This window comes from Xenopus laevis, chromosome 3L, assembly GCF_017654675.1.
Source record: "Xenopus laevis strain J_2021 chromosome 3L, Xenopus_laevis_v10.1, whole genome shotgun sequence".
Taxonomy (NCBI): Eukaryota; Metazoa; Chordata; class Amphibia; order Anura; family Pipidae; genus Xenopus; species Xenopus laevis.
The window spans coordinates 5,898,418-5,920,518 of NC_054375.1; the positions used below are offsets into that span (position 1 = coordinate 5,898,418).

At 41.4% G+C, this 22,101-nt stretch overlaps 2 protein-coding genes across 2 annotated transcripts; both read left to right on the forward strand.

Annotated features, from left to right (window-relative positions):
• The first annotated feature begins 4,426 nt into the window (after positions 1-4,426).
• LOC108704347 (hemagglutinin/amebocyte aggregation factor) lies at positions 4,427-14,188 on the forward strand. The gene is made up of 5 exons (XM_018240853.2): positions 4,427-4,555; positions 6,430-6,517; positions 8,241-8,432; positions 9,524-9,676; positions 14,055-14,188. The coding sequence occupies exons 1-5, from the start codon at positions 4,498-4,500 to the stop codon at positions 14,092-14,094; spliced, it is 531 nt and encodes a 176-aa protein (XP_018096342.2). The 5' UTR covers positions 4,427-4,497; the 3' UTR covers positions 14,095-14,188.
• Positions 14,189-19,044: 4,856 nt separating this feature from the next.
• XB5891636.L (hypothetical protein LOC100127280 L homeolog) lies at positions 19,045-21,567 on the forward strand. Its single transcript, NM_001112852.1, is given in 5 exon segments — positions 19,045-19,116; positions 19,349-19,439; positions 20,472-20,660; positions 20,817-20,969; positions 21,440-21,567. Coding segments are annotated over 5 exon segments (573 nt in total). The 5' UTR covers positions 19,045-19,058; the 3' UTR covers positions 21,522-21,567.
• The last annotated feature ends 534 nt before the right edge of the window (positions 21,568-22,101 follow it).

Consider the following 22,101-nt stretch of genomic DNA (forward strand, 5'->3'; position numbering starts at 1 on the left):
CTGTATATCTCAGCCTGCAGCCTTGTGCCTTTATATGGTCACAGAACAACCCCTCAGTGACTTCTAATATCCTTATCATTTACAGTAGGGGGTACATTATCCCTTATAATAAATGAGTGATACTCAGAGTTCCCTGTATAACTCAGCCTGCAGCCTTGTGCCTTTATATGGTCATAGAACAACCCCTCAGTGACTTCTAATATCCTTATCATTTACAGTAGGGGGTACATTATCCCTTATAATACATGAGTGATACTCAGAGTTCCCTGTATAACTCAGCCTGCAGCCTTGTGCCTTTATATGGTCACAGAACAACCCCTCAGTGACTTCTAATATCCTTATCATTTACAGTAGGGGGTACATTATCCCTTATAATAAATGAGTGATACTCAGAGTTCCCTGTATAACTCAGCCTGCAGCCTTGTGCCTTTATATGGTCATAGAACAACCCCTCAGTGACTTCTAATATCCTTATCATTTACAGTAGGGGGTACATTATCCCTTATAATACATGAGTGATACTCAGAGTTCCCTGTATAACTCAGCCTGCAGCCTTGTGCCTTGATATGGTCACAGAACAACCCCTCAGTGACTTCTAATATCCTTATCATTTACAGTAGGGGGTACATTATCCCTTATAATACATGAGTGATACTCAGAGTTCCCTGTATAACTCAGCCTGCAGCCTTGTGCCTTTATATGGTCACAGAACAACCCCTCAGTGACTTCTAATATCCTTATCATTTACAGTAGGGGGTACATTATCCCTTATAATACATGAGTGATACTCACAGTTCCCTGTATATCTCAGCCTGCAGCCTTGTGCCTTTATATGGTCACAGAACAACCCCTCAGTGACTTCTAATATCCTTATCATTTACAGTAGGGGGTACATTATCACTTATAATACATGAGTGATACTCAGAGTTCCCTGTATATCTCAGCCTGCAGCCTTGTGCCTTTATATGGTCACAGAACAACCCCTCAGTGACTTCTAATATCCTTATCATTTACAGTAGGGGGTACATTATCCCTTATAATAAATGAGTGATACTCAGAGTTCCCTGTATAACTCAGCCTGCAGCCTTGTGCCTTTATATGGTCATAGAACAACCCCTCAGTGACTTCTAATATCCTTATCATTTACAGTAGGGGGTACATTATCCCTTATAATACATGAGTGATACTCAGAGTTCCCTGTATAACTCAGCCTGCAGCCTTGTGCCTTTATATGGTCACAGAACAACCCCTCAGTGACTTCTAATATCCTTATCATTTACAGTAGGGGGTACATTATCCCTTATAATAAATGAGTGATACTCAGAGTTCCCTGTATAACTCAGCCTGCAGCCTTGTGCCTTTATATGGTCATAGAACAACCCCTCAGTGACTTCTAATATCCTTATCATTTACAGTAGGGGGTACATTATCCCTTATAATACATGAGTGATACTCAGAGTTCCCTGTATAACTCAGCCTGCAGCCTTGTGCCTTGATATGGTCACAGAACAACCCCTCAGTGACTTCTAATATCCTTATCATTTACAGTAGGGGGTACATTATCCCTTATAATACATGAGTGATACTCAGAGTTCCCTGTATAACTCAGCCTGCAGCCTTGTGCCTTTATATGGTCACAGAACAACCCCTCAGTGACTTCTAATATCCTTATCATTTACAGTAGGGGGTACATTATCCCTTATAATACATGAGTGATACTCAGAGTTCCCTGTATAACTCAGCCTGCAGCCTTGTGCCTTTATATGGTCACAGAACAACCCCTCAGTGACTTCTAATATCCTTATCATTTACAGTAGGGGGTACATTATCCCTTATAATACATGAGTGATACTCACAGTTCCCTGTATATCTCAGCCTGCAGCCTTGTGCCTTTATATGGTCACAGAACAACCCCTCAGTGACTTCTAATATCCTTATCATTTACAGTAGGGGGTACATTATCACTTATAATACATGAGTGATACTCAGAGTTCCCTGTATATCTCAGCCTGCAGCCTTGTGCCTTTATATGGTCACAGAACAACCCCTCAGTGACTTCTAATATCCTTATCATTTACAGTAGGGGGTACATTATCCCTTATAATAAATGAGTGATACTCAGAGTTCCCTGTATAACTCAGCCTGCAGCCTTGTGCCTTTATATGGTCATAGAACAACCCCTCAGTGACTTCTAATATCCTTATCATTTACAGTAGGGGGTACATTATCCCTTATAATACATGAGTGATACTCAGAGTTCCCTGTATAACTCAGCCTGCAGCCTTGTGCCTTTATATGGTCACAGAACAACCCCTCAGTGACTTCTAATATCCTTATCATTTACAGTAGGGGGTACATTATCCCTTATAATAAATGAGTGATACTCAGAGTTCCCTGTATAACTCAGCCTGCAGCCTTGTGCCTTTATATGGTCATAGAACAACCCCTCAGTGACTTCTAATATCCTTATCATTTACAGTAGGGGGTACATTATCCCTTATAATACATGAGTGATACTCAGAGTTCCCTGTATAACTCAGCCTGCAGCCTTGTGCCTTGATATGGTCACAGAACAACCCCTCAGTGACTTCTAATATCCTTATCATTTACAGTAGGGGGTACATTATCCCTTATAATACATGAGTGATACTCAGAGTTCCCTGTATAACTCAGCCTGCAGCCTTGTGCCTTTATATGGTCACAGAACAACCCCTCAGTGACTTCTAATATCCTTATCATTTACAGTAGGGGGTACATTATCCCTTATAATACATGAGTGATACTCAGAGTTCCCTGTATAACTCAGCCTGCAGCCTTGTGCCTTTATATGGTCACAGAACAACCCCTCAGTGACTTCTAATATCCTTATCATTTACAGTAGGGGGTACATTATCCCTTATAATACATGAGTGATACTCAGAGTTCCCTGTATAACTCAGCCTGCAGCCTTGTGCCTTTATATGGTCACAGAACAACCCATCAGTGACTTCTAATATCCTTATCATTTACAGTAGGGGGTACATTATCCCTTATAATACATGAGTGATACTCAGAGTTCCCTGTATAACTCAGCCTGCAGCCTTGTGCCTTTATATGGTCACAGAACAACCCCTCAGTGACTTCTAATATCCTTATCATTTACAGTAGGGGGTACATTATCCCTTATAATACATGAGTGATACTCAGAGTTCCCTGTATAACTCAGCCTGCAGCCTTGTGCCTTTATATGGTCACAGAACAACCCCTCAGTGACTTCTAATATCCTTACCATTTACAGTAGGGGGTACTGCAAGCAGGTTCAGTTTGGGTCCATTTATGGAGTTAATGTTGGATTATTTTATTCTGTGTATTCTCTGTATTTACTGATTTGTCCTTCTCATAGGCAGCTGTGTCAATAGCAATAGTTCCCTCTGTGTATCAGTAGGAGGGAAACTGCGTCTCTCCCACCACCTTGAAATATAATCTCATTCCCCTTTATTATTAATTAACAATATCTGACATTTAAGATAAAGAAAAATGGTTGTTTTATTTGTATAACAGATTACGTGGTGTTTACAGGCAGCCTGTTAATTCATCCACATGAATCCCGACCCTGAATTGGAACAGTAGGGGCAGTTATATCAGGAGCCATAAAGCAGGACAGGACTGCTGCTTACAATGGGGATTAGATAGGATCTGTGCAGCCACTGGGACAGAATGTTCTGTTATACAGATAGCTAGAATCTCAGCTGTCATAAAGCAGGGCAGGACTGCTGCTTACAATGGGGATCAGATAGGATCTGTGCAGCCACTGGGACAGAATGTTCTGTTATACAGATAGCTAGAATCTCAGCTGCCATAAAGCAGGACAGGACTGTTGCTTACAATGGGGATCAGATAGGATCTGTGCAGCCACTGGGACAGAATGTTCTGTTATACAGATAGCTAGAATCTCAGCTGCCATAAAGCAGGACAGGACTGCTGCTTACAATGGGGATCAGATAGGATCTGTGCAGCCACTGGGACAGAATGTTCTGTTATACAGATAGCTAGAATCTCAGCTGCCATAAAGCAGGACAGGACTGCTGCTTACAATGGGGATCAGATAGGATACAATGTATAAGTTAAATATGCCCAACAATGTTCTATGGTTACTTATTACAATTTTTTTCAAGGAAAAAATAAAATTTGCTACATTTTGACACAATTCTGCAGATCTGTTTTCTCCAACTTATCTTGTTTACTTGGCCTTCACAGATCCAAAAATATCGTAAATCGTAATTTGTGTTCAAAAGTGAAAAACGATGGGAGATGACCTCGGTTTCATTGTTGATTTTGGGCCTATTTTGGGTCACACCAAGAATGCCAGAAGCTGGTTAATGTGTAAGCGGCGCGGGGGGGGGGGGGGGGGTACTAAGCAGAACACTTTATAAGCCTCTGAATCCAGCCGGTCAGAAGACCCATATCAAGACATTTAGCGACTGACCACGATATTGAAATAGCTACGAATCTGCTGACATGAAAGAGATGTTGGTTCTGCTCCTTGGGTTGGTCGTGGTGCTGGCAGAGCCTAAAGGTAAATTTACCAACAAATACTTTAGTCTTCTCTATAGATCTTACTCATTGCTGCTCTATAGGATGTTACACCTTTAAATATCAGCTATTCACAATGAGAGAGAGCAGACAGTAACCCTTCCAACACTTTCCTCTTGTCTCTATATATTAGGTACCTATCTAGTGTTACCAATCCCTATTTCTGTAGGGAAATGAGAGAGAGCAGACAGTAACCCTTCCAACACTTTCCTCTTGTCTCTATATATTAGGTACCTATCTAGTGCTACCAATCCCTATCTCTGTAGGGAAATGAGAGAGAGCAGACAGTAACCCTTCCAACACTTTCCTCTTGTCTCTATATATTAGGTACCTATCTAGTGTTACCAATCCCTATTTCTGTAGGGAAATGAGAGAGAGCAGACAGTAACCCTTCCAACACTTTCCTCTTGTCTCTATATATTAGGTACCTATCTAGTGCTACCAATCCCTATTTCTGTAGGGAAATGAGAGAGAGCAGACAGTAACCCTTCCAACACTTTACTCTTGTCTCTATATATCAGGTACCTATCTAGTGTTACCAATCCCTATTTCTGTAGGGAAATGAGAGAGAGCAGACAGTAACCCTTCCAACACTTTCCTCTTGTCTCTATATATTAGGTACCTATCTAGTGTTACCAATCCCTATTTCTGTAGGGAAATGAGAGAGAGCAGGCAGTAACCCTTCCAACACTTTCCTCTTGTCTCTATATATTAGGTACCTATCTAGTGTTACCAATCCCTATTTCTGTAGGGAAATGAGAGAGAGCAGGCAGTAACCCTTCCAACACTTTCCTCTTGTCTCTATATATTAGGTACCTATCTAGTGTTACCAATCCCTATTTCTGTAGGGAAATGAGAGAGAGCAGGCAGTAACCCTTCCAACACTTTCCTCTTGTCTCTATATATTAGGTACCTATCTAGTGTTACCAATCCCTATTTCTGTAGGGAAATGAGAGAGAGCAGACAGTAACCCTTCCAACACTTTCCTCTTGTCTCTATATATTAGGTACCTATCTAGTGTTACCAATCCCTATTTCTGTAGGGAAATGAGAGAGAGCAGACAGTAACCCTTCCAACACTTTCCTCTTGTCTCTATATATTACGTACCTATCTAGTGCTTCCAATCCCTATTTCTGTAGGGAAATGAGAGAGAGCAGACAGTAACCCTTCCAACACTTTCCTCTTGTCTCTATATATTAGGTACCTATCTAGTGTTACCAATCCCTATTTCTGTAGGGAAATGAGAGAGAGCAGACAGTATCCCTTCCAACACTTTCCTCTTGTCTCTGTCTTTTGCTCTCATCCTCACTTTGCCTTTTTTTCTTGCTGTACTTCTAGGGGCATATTTATCAAGGGTGGTATTTCGAATTGAAAAAAACTTCGAAATTCATATTCAAAAAGACCAACCGTAACGAAGTTGAAGGTTTTTTTTTTGGTCGAATAGGTCCGTTTTCGATCGAATAGGTCCGTATTCGGCCGAATTTAAATCGTACGAAGTGCATTTGATCTACGTTTTTCCCAAAAAACATCCAAATGGGGTCCCCCATAGGCTAAAACAGCAATTCGGCAGGTTTTAGATTGCGAATGGTAGAAGTCGAGTTTTTAAAGAGACAGTGTATGATACATTTCGATATTCAAATTTTTGATTTTTTTTTTCAAATTTGAATCTAATTTGGACTAATCCCTAGTCGAAAAAATAGCTCGGAATACGAATTTATTTCATTCGAAAATTCACCTCGATCTTTGATAAATCTGCTCCATAATGACAAATGGAGTACACTCTGAGCATGTGATAAATCCCTAAAAAAACAAATCCTTGTATAATATGCATCCCCTGCTCATAGTATGTCATTGCAGAAAACACAGAGAACCGATGGGTCAACAACTATGATGAGCATCTATTTTTCCAGTGTCCCAGTTATCAAAGCATCCGCTTAATCACCAGGTAAAATTTAAAAAAAATTATATTTTTTATGATAAAACAAGCGTTTTTTTACCAAAAAGTAGAGGTACCTCGGGGGATTCCGATTTCATGATCTTATTATATCACCAGATGTTTAAAAAATGCTCTGCCTGTGAATGGGTTAATTAAATGAACAGATCAGTCTATTTGCAGTTATCTGTATCCACTCCAGACTTAAAGGGGTTAAGTTTACTTTAAGTATGTTGGAGAATGGCTAATTCGAAGCAGCTTTTCAATTGGCCTTCATTTTTTCTTTTTTTTATAGTTTTTGAGTTTTTTGCCTTCGTCTTCTGAGTATTTCCAGCTTTCAAATGGGGGTCACTGACCCCATCTAAAAACAAATGCTCTGTAAGGCTACACATGTAGGGGCAGATTTATCAAGGGTTGAATTTCGAAGTAATGGGAGTATCTTGATAAAAAAAGACCAACCGAAATGTAGGCCGTTTTTGTTCAAATCAGAGTTTTAAAAAAAACGTTGATTTTTCACAGTCCACCAATTGACTCCAACTGCAACCGGAATCAGTGGTGTGCGATCTGCGGGGGGGGGCCCCGCGGTGTGTGGGGCCTGGTCCGATTGCACCCCCTGCTCCCCCGGTAGTTACGCCACTGGTGCTTAGTGATGTCATCAGTTCTAATTGGTGCTTAGTGATGTCATCAGTTCTAATTGGTGCTTAGTGATGTCATCAGTTCTAATCGGTGCTTAGTGATGTCATCAGTTCTAATCGGTGCTTAGTGATGTCATTAGTTCTAATCGGTGCTTAGTGATGTCATTAGTTCTAATTGGTGCTTAGTGATGTCATTAGTTATAATTGGTGCTTAGTGATGTCATTAGTTATAATCGGTGCTTAGTGATGTCATCAGTTATAATCGGTGCTTAGTGATGTCATTAGTTATAATCGGTGCTTAGTGATGTCATTAGTTCTAATCGGTGCTTAGTGATGTCATCAGTTCTAATCGGTGCATAGTGATGTCATCAGTTATAATCGGTGCTTAGTGATGTCATTAGTTATAATCGGTGCTTAGTGATGTCATTAGTTCTAATCGGTGCTTAGTGATGTCATCAGTTCTAATCGGTGCATAGTGATGTCATTAGTTATAATCGGTGCTTAGTGATGTCATTAGTTATAATCGGTGTTTAGTGATGTCATTAGTTATAATCGGTGCTTAGTGATGTCATCAGTTCTAATCGGTGCTTAGTGATGTCATTAGTTATAATTGGTGCTTAGTGATGTCATTAGTTATAATTGGTGCTTAGTGATGTCATTAGTTATAATTGGTGCTTAGTGATGTCATTAGTTATAATCGGTGTTTAGTGATGTCATTAGTTATAATCGGTGCTTAGTGATGTCATTAGTTCTAATCGGTGCTTAGTGATGTCATTAGTTCTAATCGGTGCTTAGTGATGTCATTAGTTATAATCGGTGCTTAGTGATGTCATTAGTTCTAATTGGTGCTTAGTGATGTCATCAGTTATAATTGGTGCTTAGTGATGTCATTAGTTATAATCGGTGCTTAGTGATGTCATCAGTTATAATCGGTGCTTAGTGATGTCATCAGTTATAAATGATGCTTAGTGATGTCATTGGTTTATCCTCTATTTATTACACTCCAGTAGTTTGAGAATATTCCTATTGAATCCGTTGAAAAGGAAACAGAAGGTTCTTAATGAGAATGATACCGTGACCTTATAATTCACTTTTTCCAGCATCCATGACAATAAAAGGGAGGACCGACTTTGGGATTTTAGCTGTCAGCCCACTTTCAAAGAACAGAAGAGCTGCTACTGGACTCATGATTATGTCAATGACTTTGATGCCACCTTTACCTTCACCTGCTCGTTGGGTTTTGTTCTAAGTGGAATGGAGAGTTACCATGACAACAATAGGGAGGACAGAAGGTAAAGTCCTACTGGGGAGACAATGGTCGTACAGCACAATCATTTGGATTCTTCATGTAACTTGTCATTCGTTGTCTTTATTACATACATCCATCATTAGGAACAGCTTCATTAAAAATTAAGCCATTTCGAATATTTTAATGTAGCCCATGGGCCCCACATATTCCCCTACAAGGGTAGCTGAGTCCATCATCAGACTGGAGGCCTGAAGGTCCCTTTACCAGCCAATACTTTAGTCTTCTCTATAGTCTGTAGATGTTATTCATTGCCTTTAAAGGAGAAGTAAAGCTACCGTAGCATTTTATTGCCAATAGATTAGCCACAATAGTACAAGCTATAAGACTATATTTATTCTGCAGAATGCTTTACCATACCTGAGTAAACAGCTCTAGAAGCTCTCTGTTTGTTTAGGATAGCAGCTGCCGTATTAGCTTGGTGTGACATCATTTCCTGCCTGAGTCTCTCCCTACTCACTCATAGCTCTGGGCTCAGATTACAGCAGGGAGGAGGGGGAGAGGTGAAAACCGAGCATGCTCAAGCCCTAGGCCTGGAGGTTTAAGCTGAAAACAGTTAGTCTGATACAGAAGCCCATGAGTACACAATAGAAGGAAAGAAATGTGCTGTTTCTTTTGACAGAGGACTCCCTGCTCACTCATAGCTCTGGGCTCAGATTACAGCAGGGAGGGGGAGAGGAGCAAACTGAGCATGCTCAAGCCCTAGGCCTGGAGGTTTAAGCTGAAAACAGGAAGTCTGATACAGAAGCCCATGAGTACACAATAGAAGGAAAGAAATGTGCTGTTTCTTTTGACAGAGGACTCCCTGCTCACTCATAGCTCTGGGCTCAGATTACAGCAGGGAGGGAGAGAGGAGCAAACTGAGCATGCTCAAGCCCTAGCCCAGAGGTTTAGGCTGAAAACAGGAAGTCTGATACAGAAGGCCATCGGGTAGATTCACTAACTGGCAAATTTTCGGCAGTGTCAGCTGCGCACGCCCCACTTCGCCAGGCACAAATGCGCCACCACTACGGTAATTCAATTCACAGAATGAGAGGTACATACCTGGCAGTAACACCCCAATGGTCTCTCCCACAGGTGGAAATTTCTCTGTTGCCAGGGGGAGGTGCCAGTTGCACACTTGTGCACATGGAGTGAATATGTCAATCAATTTGATGAGTATCTGAAGTGGGAAGCACCCCTGGATCATTACCTGGTGGGAGCAAACAGTTATCATGACAATCACAGAGAGTAAGTATCATTAAATTTGCCCCCCAGGGGTCGGCTTTCATGTACCCGCACCCTAACTTGCCCATTATTCAAATGCCATCGGACGCAGCTCTCTGCACTGAGACCAGAGACCAACTGGCACCGGAGCGAAAGTGCTTTATAAGTGAGCGATAAGGTAGAGTTCTGCAGCGGGTCAGGCACCCACAGGTTACCCGCAAATAAAAGCAGACACCCTGCGGAATGAGGGGAGGATTTTCAGGTGCGGGTATAGCTGTGGGTCCGCAGGTCGGGTCACGAGTCTCATCTAAATTTGTTATTTTATGTAATATTGTCTATATTGCACTCCTTTTAAAGTTTTGCAAAATCTGTTTCTATCCCCGCCCAAATTTGATGGCGCCTCTTTCGGGTTGCAGCACCATCACTTCCTGTTTGATGGAGGCCGGCGGGTTGCGGGTCTGGTTGCAGATGAGGCAGTTGCGGATTTGGGTCGGGTAGCGGATTAAAGTGGATAAAAATACAGGTTGTAGTTGCGAGTTCCGGTTGGGTCCGGGTCTTAGAAATTGGTTCTGCAAAGGACTCTACAATAAGGTGCGCTGCTCCTGCACCTGCACCCCCACGATAAGTACACGTACGGGATCCGATATCCAGAAACCCATCAATTACAGAAATGTCATCTCCCATAGACTCCATTTTAATCAAATAATATACATTTTGCTGTGTAATAATAAAACAGTCGTTTGTACTGGATCCCAACTAAGATATAATTAATCCTTATTGGAAGCAAAACCAGCCTGTTGGGTTTATTTCATGTTTATATGATTTTCTAGTAGACTTAAGGTATGAAGATCCAAATTACGGAAAGATCCGTTATCCGTGAAACCCCAGGTCCCGAGCATTCTGGATAACAGGTCCCATACCTCTAAATGGTCCCTGCAGTGTTGATAACTGTAATAACTTTGTAGGGAATCTGTTGGGGAAATGCCTGAAAATAGTGTAGAACTATTAAAAGTTGGATAGGTTTAGAAAAAAATAATTTAATTTACTTATACTTACAAAGACTTTGTGTGCACTCTTTCCTGCCACTTATATGCCTTTCTCTACTTTCCCTACAAACCACATTTCAGCCTTTCATTATGGCAGAGATTATAGATATACATTCATCAGCTTAACTGGAGCTAAACACATAGAACATCCTGTGTTATCTGACTGATGAGCCTCATGAGTGGCCATAAATCTCCCCAAACTGACCTTCAGACTGGGCCCCCTTAGCTTATAACAAGGTTACAGATATATAGAAACATTGGGGTGTCACCCTGCTATAGTTCCAGGGGTACCCAGGGTACAAATAAGCACTCACCCCAAATCTCCCCCTAACTGACCTTCAGACTGGGCCCCCTTAGCTCATAACAAGGTTACAGATATATAGAAACATTGGGGTAACAGTCACCCTGCTATAGTTCCAGGGGTACCCAGGGCACAAATAAGCACTCACCCCAAATCTCCCCCTAACTGACCTTCAGACTGGGCCCCCTTAGCTCATAACAAGGTTACAGATATATAGAAACATTGGGGTGTCACCCTGCTATAGTTCCCGGGGTACCCAGGGTACAAATAAGCACTCACCCCAAATCTCCCCCTAACTGACCTTCAGACTGGGCCCCCTTAGCTCATAACAAGGTTACAGATATATAGAAACATTGGGGTAACAGTCACCCTGCTATAGTTCCAGGGGTACCCAGGTACAAATAAGCACTCACCCCAAATCTCCCCCTAACTGACCTTCAGACTGGGCCCCCTTAGCTCATAACAAGGTTACAGATATATAGAAACATTGGGGTGTCACCCTGCTATAGTTCCCGGGGTACCCAGGGTACAAATAAGCACTCACCCCAAATCTCCCCCTAACTGACCTTCAGACTGGGCCCCCTTAGCTCATAACAAGGTTACAGATATATAGAAACATTGGGGTGTCACCCTGCTATAGTTCCAGGGGTACCCAGGGTACAAATAAACACTCACCCCCAAATCTCCCCTTAACTGACCTTCAGACTGGGCTCCCTTAGCTCATAACAAGGTTACAGATATATAGAAACATTGGGGTGTCTCCCTGCTATAGTTCCAGGGGTACCCAGGGTACAAATAAGCACTCACCCCAAATCTCCCCCTAACTGACCTTCAGACTGGGCCCCCTTAGCTCATAACAAGGTTACAGATATATAGAAGCATGAGGAATGAATAGATATTAGGGAGTTGTATCAGGAGTCAGAAGCAGCAGTGCAGAGAAAGGGACAGACACAATGACAGTTACACAGAACTATAAACCCAGTGAGAATGAGGAATGAATGGATATTGGGAAGTTGTATCAGGAGTCAGAGGCAGCAGTGCAGAGAAGAGAAAGGGACAGACACAATGACAGTTACACAGAACTATAAACCCAGTGAGAATGAGGAATGAATGGATATTGGGAAGTTGTATCAGGAGTCAGAAGCAGCAGTGCAGAGAAGAGAAAGGGACAGACACAATGACAGTTACACAGAACTATAAACCCAGTGAGAATGAGGAATGAATGGATATTGGGAAGTTGTATCAGGAGTCAGAGGCAGCAGTGCAGAGAAAGGGACAGACACAATGACAGTTACACAGAATTATAAACCCAGTGAGAATGAGGAATGAATGGATATTGGGAAGTTGTATCAGGAGTCAGAAGCAGCAGTGCAGAGAAAGGGACAGACACAATGACAGTTACACAGAACTATAAACCCAGTGAGAATGAGGAATGAATGGATATTGGGAAGTTGTATCAGGAGTCAGAACCAGCAGTGCAGAGAAAGGGACAGACACAATGACAGTTACACAGAACTATAAACCCAGTGAGAATGAGGAATGAATGGATATTGGGAAGTTGTATCAGGAGTCAGAACCAGCAGTGCAGAGAAGAGAAAGGGACAGACACAATGACAGTTACACAGAACTATAAACCCAGTGAGAATGAGGAATGAATGGATATTGGGAAGTTGTATCAGGAGTCAGAGGCAGCAGTGCAGAGAAGAGAAAGGGACAGACACAATGACAGTTACACAGAACTATAAACCCAGTGAGAATGAGGAATGAATGGATATTGGGAAGTTGTATCAGGAGTCAGAGGCAGCAGTGCAGAGAAAGGGACAGACACAATGACAGTTACACAGAACTATAAACCCAGTGAGAATGAGGAATGAATGGATATTGGGAAGTTGTATTAGGAGTCAGAAGCAGCAGTGCAGAGAAAGGGACAGACACAATGACAGTTACACAGAACTATAAACCCAGTGAGAATGAGGAATGAATGGATATTGGGAAGTTGTATCAGGAGTCAGAAGCAGCAGTGCAGAGAAGAGAAAGGGACAGACACAATGACAGTTACACAGAACTATAAACCCAGTGAGAATGAGGAATGAATGGATATTGGGAAGTTGTATCAGGAGTCAGAGGCAGCAGTGCAGAGAAGAGAAAGGGACAGACACAATGACAGTTACACAGAACTATAAACCCAGTGAGAATGAGGAATGAATGGATATTGGGAAGTTGTATCAGGAGTCAGAGGCAGCAGTGCAGAGAAAGGGACAGACACAATGACAGTTACACAGAACTATAAACCCAGTGAGAATGAGGAATGAATGGATATTGGGAAGTTGTATTAGGAGTCAGAAGCAGCAGTGCAGAGAAAGGGACAGACACAATGACAGTTACACAGAACTATAAACCCAGTGAGAATGAGGAATGAATGGATATTGGGAAGTTGTATCAGGAGTCAGAACCAGCAGTGCAGAGAAAGGGACAGACACAATGACAGTTACACAGAACTATAAACCCAGTGAGAATGAGGAATGAATGGATATTGGGAAGTTGTATCAGGAGTCAGAGGCAGCAGTGCAGAGAAGAGAAAGGGACAGACACAATGACAGTTACACAGAACTATAAACCCAGTGAGAATGAGGAATGAATGGATATTGGGAAGTTGTATCAGGAGTCAGAAGCAGCAGTGCAGAGAAAGGGACAGACACAATGACAGTTACACAGAACTATAAACCCAGTGAGAATGAGGAATGAATGGATATTGGGAAGTTGTATCAGGAGTCAGAAGCAGCAGTGCAGAGAAGAGAAAGGGACAGACACAATGACAGTTACACAGAACTATAAACCCAGTGAGAATGAGGAATGAATGGATATTGGGAAGTTGTATCAGGAGTCAGAGGCAGCAGTGCAGAGAAGAGAAAGGGACAGACACAATGACAGTTACACATAACTATAAACCAGTGAGAAATAGTTTGTGGCACATTTACTGTTTTTTTATGAGAAAAATAATTGGTATTGTAATAAATATTTTATTTTATTTTTCAATATTTTACTTTCACCTTAGAGACAGACGCTGGAGGTATTACTCTTGTATGAAGAACTGATCCTGGTCCAAACTATCTACAACCTGCCCAGTATTTGTTCCCTTGTACAAGCTCTGCCCATAACCTCTTCTAATAAATGATTCTGTAACATCAACACATTTTGGGGTGTTTTCATTATTACAGACTCTCAGTAACAGTTTACTTTATACATTAGGGTAGGATATAATGTATAATATATAGGCACAGCCCCCCATCTTTCCCCTGTCACCCCCATATCATATATGCACATAATGTAAGTGTATAATATATAGGCACAGCCCCCCCATCTTTCCCCTGTCACCCCCATATCATATATGCACATAATGTAAGTGTATAATATATAGGCACAGCCCCCCATCTTTCCTCTGTCACCCCCATATCATATATGCACATAATGTAAGTGTATAATATATAGGCACAGATATACCCCCATCTTTCCTCTGTCACCCCCATATCATATATGCTCATAATGTAAGTGTATAATATATAGGCACAGATATACCCCATCTTTCCCCTTTCACCCCCATATTATATATGCACATAATGTAAGTGTATAATATATAGGCACAGATATACCCCATCTTTCCTCTGTCACCCCCATATCATATATGTACATAATGTAAGTGTATAATATATAGGCACAGCCTCCATCTTTCCTCTGTCACCCCCATATCATATATGTACATAATGTAAGTGTATAATATATAGGCACAGCCCCCCATCTTTCCCATGTCACCCCCATATCATATATGTACATAATGTAAGTGTATAATATATAGGCACAGATATACCCCCATCTTTCCTCTGTCACCCCCATATCATATATGCACATAATGTAAGTGTATAATATATAGGCACAGCCCCCCATCTTTCCTCTGTCACCCCCATATCATATATGCACATAATGTAAGTGTATAATATATAGGCACAGCCCCCCATCTTTCCTCTCTCACCCCCATATCATATATGCACATAATGTAAGTGTATAATATAAAGGCACAAAACACTTATGGAATAAGATGATGAAATGTTCCAGTTCAGTAGCAGATAAAGTGAAGATGAAAGAGATTGGGAAAGTTTAAGGCGCAGTCAGTCTACGAGACTCTTGAGACGTGAATAAAATGATGAGAGAAATGATTTGTGCTGCTGGGAATGGATCCGAGAGTTGATACACAGAGTTTCCCAATGTACTTAATGAGGGAATGTACATAAGTTCTATTGAACCTCGTCTGGATCAACATAGACAAGTGTTTGGCCGAAAGGCTGAACCTGATGGGAAACAAATTCATTTCCTCCTCCCGAGGCCTGTGAGCGCCACTTGTTAATATTGATTCAAACGACATTAACCAAATATTTCACAGCTCTTACTGGTTGGGATTTCAGCAAGAGAAATAAAAAGCCTCTTGATTTATAAGAATCACAAAGGTTTCCCCCAGATGAACTCTCCGAATCATTGAGTCGACAGGGCGGATATTTATACAAGGATTTCCAAATGTAACATTGGGCTTACAATTTAGTCATTAAATGGGTTGTACACCTTTAAATGACGTAGAGAGGGATATTCTGAGATCATTTGCAATTGGTTCTCATTTTTTATTATTTGTGGTTTTTGACTTATTCAGCTTTTTATTCAACAGTTTGCAATTTCAGCAGTCAGGTTGCTAGGAGCCAAATTCCCCTAGCAACCATGCATTGATTTGAATAAGAGACTGGAATATGAATAGGAGAGGCCTGAATAGAAAGATGAGTAGTAAAAAGTAGCAATAACCATAAGGGGCAGATTTATCAAGGGTCGAAGTGAACATTTGAATTAAAAAAAATCTAATTTTGAGCTATTTTAGGGAATAGTCCAAACTTGATTCGAATTTCATAAAAATTCAAATTTTACTTTTTGAAATTTTACTTTAACCATTCGCCATCTAAAACCTGTCAATTGGTGGACTTTGAAAAATCAAAGTTTTTAAAAAAAAAAAAAACTTTCATTCAAACAAAAATAGCCTATTCGCCCAAAAAAAACCAAAAAAACACTTCGATTTTTATCCCAATTTCGAAGTTATGGGAGTTCAAAAATACTCCCGTTACTTCGAAATTTGACCCTTGATAAATCTGCCCCTAAATGTGTAGCCTTACAGAGCATTTGTTTTTAGATGGGGTCAGTGACCCCCATTTGAAAGCTGGAACTACTCAGAAGAAGAAGGCAAAAAACTCAAAAACTATAAAAAAAATGAAGGCCAATTGAAAAGCTGCTTCGAGTTAACCATTCTACAACATACTTAAAGTAAACTTAACCCCTTCAAGTCTGGAGTGGATACAGCTAACTGTTCATTTAAGTAACCCAATAACAATAGAGCATTTGTTTTTTAGATAGAAGCTGGAAAGCGTCAGAAGTAAAAGGGAAATAATTCAAAAAACATAAATGAATAAACAATGAAGACCAATTATAAAGTTGCTATAACATACTAAAAGTTACCTTAAAGGTGAACCACCCCGTTAATACCAGGGATGCAACATCTAATAGGAGGATCTGGAGGCCTCTGAAGCACATGACTCCCACCCCCACATATAGTTTATGTTGCTTGCGTGGGGTACTTGGTACTCATTTCACTACAGGTATGGGACCTGTTATCCAGAATGCTCGGGACCTGGGGTTTTCTGGATAACGGATCTTTCCATAATTTGGATCTTCATACCTTAAGTCTACTAGAAAATCATATAAACATGAAATAAACCCAATAGGCTGGTTTTGCTTCCAATCAGGATTAATTATATCTAAGTTGGGATCAAGTACAGGTATGGGACCTGTTATCCAAAATGCTTGGGACCTGGAGTTTTTTAGTTAAGGGATCTTTCTGTAATTTGGATCTTCATACCTTTCATCCACTAGAAAATCATATAAAATTTAAATAAACCCAATAGGATGGTTTTGCCCCCAATAAGGATTATTTGTATCTTAGTTGGGATCAAGTACATGGTACGGTATGGGACCTGTTATCCAGAATGCTCAGGACCTGGGGTTTTCTGAATTATGGATCTTTCTGTAATTTGGATCTTCATACCTACTAGAAAATCATATAAACATGAAATAAACCCAATAGGCTGGTTTTGCCAACAATAAGGATTAATTATATCTAAGTTGGGATCAAGTACAGTTATGGGACCTGTTATCCAGAAAACTCGGGACCTGGAGTTTTTTTGGTTAAGGGATCTTTCTGTAATTTAGATCTTCATCCTTTAAGTCTACTAGAAAATCATATAAACATGAAATAAACCCAATAGGCTGGTTTTGCTTCCAATAAGGATTAATCATATCTTAGTTGGGATGAAGTACAGGTATGGGACCTCTTATCCAAAATGCTCGGGACCTGGGGATTTTCCAGATTAGGGATCTTTCTGTAATTTGGATCTTCATACCTTAAATCTGCTATAAAATCATGTAAACATGAAATAAACCCAATAGGCTGGTTTTGCCTCCAATAAGGATTAATTATATCTTAGTTGGGATCAAGTACAAGCGACTGTTTTATTATTACACAGAAAAAAGGAAATCATTTTTAAATGTTTTAATCATTTGGATAAAATGGATTCTATGGTAGACAGCCTTTCCGTAATTCTGGATAATGGGTTTTCCGGATAACAGATCCCATACCCGTTCTTGTTTTTTGCCAAAATATAACATCAGCCCTGTCTTGCTAAAGCGCCTTACTGGGGATCTTGCACCCACATACAGTGATGGTTTTGGTAAGTCTATTACCTTTGCAGCACTCCTTTCCATCTTTTCTGAACCCCCCCCAGAAATGAGGGATGCACCAAATTCAGGATTCTGCCTTTTTCAGCAGGATTCTGATTTGGCTGAATTCTTGTGCTTGCAGAACTGAATCCGGTTCTGGCAGGCACAAGGATATGCAAATTAGTATTTGGTTTCGGCTGAATCTTCCACGAAGGGTACAGGGATTCGGCCGAATCCAAAATAGTGGATTAGGTGCATCCTTAAAAGAAATACCAGCCTTCCTATGAATATGTTGCCAGCTTCCCAGTTAATAACATTGGCAGCAAGCCATAAAGGAGAACTAAACCCTAAAAATGAATATGGCTAAAAATGTCCTATTTTATATGCAGAACTTATTGCACGATTGGCTGTTGAGAAGCTAAGCTTAGGGCTCGTCACTAATTATCCAGCAGAAAATGAGCTTCCCTGGCTGTAATATAAGATGATGCTACAGGTTTGCTGATTATTCAATTCTGATGCTAATTGCACTGGTTTCTGTGCTGCCCTGTAGTAATTATGTGTATTAATTACTAATCAGCCTTATATTGTGACATTTCTATTCTATGTGTACTGTATATTGTGAGTGGGTCCCTAAGCTCAGTAAGTGACAGCAGCACAGAGCATGTGCAGTGAATCAGCAGAAAAGAAGATGGGGAGCTACTGGGGCATCTTTGGAGACACAGATCTTTACTGCTAAAGGGCTGTGGTTGCCTTGGGCTGGTGGTACAGAAGCACAAAACAATGTACAACATTTCTACCTACTTCTTTAGAGTAATAGAATCATCTTACGTGTTTCGGGGAACATTCCCTTAATCACAGGCAAGGACCAAAATCAGCAGTTTAATCGGCCCGTGTAGGGCCACCTTTAGTTAGGACAGAGTAAGAAATAGGGCCCCTTTAGCCAAGACAGGGCCAACAAAACCACTGAATGATCAATAGCCAAAGGCAGAAAATATAAATGAGAAGAGAACAGGACAGCTGGAATCCATATGGAGATGGGCTTATATAAGGAGCCAACGGGCAACGACAGTCTCCAGCCACTTCTTATACGTCATTATTATATTTGGCTGACGTTCAAATTGCCTGTGGGTTTGTTCAAGTGGGCGTGTCTCACTCAGAGGGGGGAGTGGTTAACTGTACTTTTTGGTAAGATATTTAGTATATAAGGAGGGGGGTCCGCCTGAAACATCTAATCTCCGGGATCTGATTGGTCACAGCCATGAAGGGGACTCTGATTGTGTTAGTGGCATTGGCCGGAGCCTGGGCTGCACCTCAAGGTAACGTTGTTCTTCACAGTAACCTGTACAGGTGATACTTGTAGCTGAGCCTCAGCAGCTCTAACCCTCCTATTGTAACTCTAACCTATGAAATAATATGGAACGGATCCACTGTCTTTTACTTCTTAAATCTCCAATCAATTTAGGCACAATCTTATATATGGGTTTATATATAAATATATGAGTTTTGGTTGTCATGTTATTGGATAGTCTATATGTTGTGTTGTTGTAGGAAGGGAACCCGGGAGCAAATGGATCAACGATTACGACAAACCCTTTTCTTTCCAGTGTCCCGATCAGCAGAGCATCGGCTTTATTATAAGGTAACATGTTAACTATAATATTCATATCATTTATATACACAGATATATATCCTTGTGTATTTATACAGATGTTTTTCCTTGGCCACTAAACTGCCTGTTCCTAATGGTCCCCAGTGCTGGGAAAGGGCAGTATATACCTAGCAGGTATAGTAGGGAGAGATGGTGCCTATAGTAACAGTGGATAATAGTCTCTGGGAAGGGAGTATGACTGTGGGATAGCAGGTATAGTAGAGAGAGATGGTGCCTATAGTAACAGTGGATAATAGTCTCTGGGAAGGGAGTGTGACTGTGGGATAGCAGGTATAGTAGGGAGAGATGGTGCCTATAGTAACAGTGGATAATAGTCTCTGGGAAGGGAGTGTGACTGTGGGATAGCAGGTATAGTAGGGAGAGATGGTGCCTATAGTAACAGTGGATAATAGTCTCTGGGAAGGGAGTGTGACTGTGGGATAGCAGGTATAGTAGGGAGAGATGGTGCCTATAGTAACAGTGGATAATAGTCTCTGGGAAGGGAGTGTGACTGTGGGATAGCAGGTATAGTAGGGAGAGATGTGTCTATAGTAACAGTGGATAATAGTCTCTGGGAAGGGAGTATGACTGTGGGATAGCAGGTATAGTAGGGAGAGATGGTGCCTATAGTAACAGTGGATAATAGTCTCTGGGAAGGGAGTGTGACTGTGGGATAGCAGGTATAGTAGGGAGAGATGGTGCCTATAGTAACAGTGGATAATAGTCTCTGGGAAGGGAGTGTGACTGTGGGATAGCAGGTATAGTAGGGAGAGATGGTGCCTATAGTAACAGTGGATAATAGTCTCTGGGAAGGGAGTGTGACTGTGGGATAGCAGGTATAGTAGGGAGAGATGGTGCCTATAGTAACAGTGGATAATAGTCTCTGTGAATGGACTTTTATATATGGGGCTTTACTTCCCCTTTAGAGTAGGAGCCAGTTAGTTGTGGGAAGGGGCAGTATATCCCTGGCTTATAATACAGTTGGGGGGTATTACACTAACCCTGCCCTTACCTCCCCCCCAGCAAACACAACAACAGAAGAGAGGATCGAGTGTGGAATTTCACATGTCAGTACACCCTGTATCAGCCTCACTTCTGTAACTGGACCGACTACATCAATGATTTTGACCAAGAGCTGAACTTCACTTGCCCACTGGGCTCCGTTGTCAGTGGAATTCAGAGTTACCATGATAATAAGAAGGAGGACAGAAGGTAAGGACAATACCATACAGACCTCTTCAGAATCACAGCTAAACCCTGGCCTTGTCTCGGCTGCACTGCTGGTCCTGACTACATGTACAGCTGAAACAATGTAGGACTAGTCAGCTCTTCTCTGATTCTCACAATGCTTTCCATGTTCTGACACAGGTGGAAGTTTCTTTGCTGCCAGGGGGAGGTGGCAGTTGCCCAGAACTGTACCTGGAGTCATTACGTCAATGACTTTGATGAATGTCTGACGTGGAAGTCGCCCCCAAATCATCATCTGGTGGGGGCATTCAGTTACCATGACAATGGCAAAGAGTAAGTATCACTGCATTTAACTAGTGTTTGTTCTTCCAGTATCTAGTGTAGGGTATCCCCGGATTTACACTTGATCCTCCCTCTGTTTACTTTATGGGCAAAAATATGGGGACCCCAAACCCATCCAGTATCTTTTTCCAAACCCAAGGGGGTGAAATGAAGTTGCCCTTTGCTGCTGTAACTGCCCAATCACTTCTGGGAAGGTTCCAACTAGAAGCTGTTGCTGGGAGTTGCTTCCATTCAGCTACATTGAGGTTGGACACTGATGTTGGGGATCAGGCTCACAGTTGGGGTTCCCATCCATCCAACAGGGGTTCAGTTGGGTTAAGGTCAGGACTCTGTAAACTTGCACCTGGGGACATTATTGTGCTGAAACTGGAAACCAGGGTCCCTCTTATAAGATTCTAACTGGAAGGTCCCCCCTTAAGGAACATAATGGTTCACTCCATTCTCTCCTTCTCCCACTTTAGGGACCGACGCTGGAAATATTATTCCTGTGAAAGGAGCGATACCAAAAAAACCATTGGGGGATTGTACAGCTGCGCAGACTGACCAGAACGTTTGTTGGATCATTCTTCTATTAAACGGTTTCTAAGCACGAGATTTGGGCTGTTTTATTCTGTATCAGGGACATTTCTCTCATTCACAAGAGCTGGAGATTTCTGTTCAAGTAGCTGGAGATCCAGTAGTTATTATTGAGTAATCATTGGCAGGCTGCTGGGATTATGGGCTCCCTTGTCATCTTAGGCTGACACCGGATCAACACAAAGCTCACTACACATTTACTACAACACTTCACTCAGTAGCCCAATGGGCTTCTAATTCCTGCCTGTCCCTCATTACACACCAGTATCCACCTCCTCAACTCCTGACTCAATACCTTCTCTGCTTTATGCAATGAACTTCCCCGGTCTGTAGTAGCTATGTACTCACAGTGTAGGTACTCCTACAGACCCATCCTTGCCATGGTAGACTGAAAATAAATACGTTTTAAATAACTATTTAAATAAGTTTTAAATAGTTTTAAGAAAGCCTATTTAGCTACTGTCAATGGAAGGGATTTGCTACCGACAGCAAGAAATTGTTGCTGAACTACAAATACCAGCAGATGAGAAACACAGCACAGAAAGTC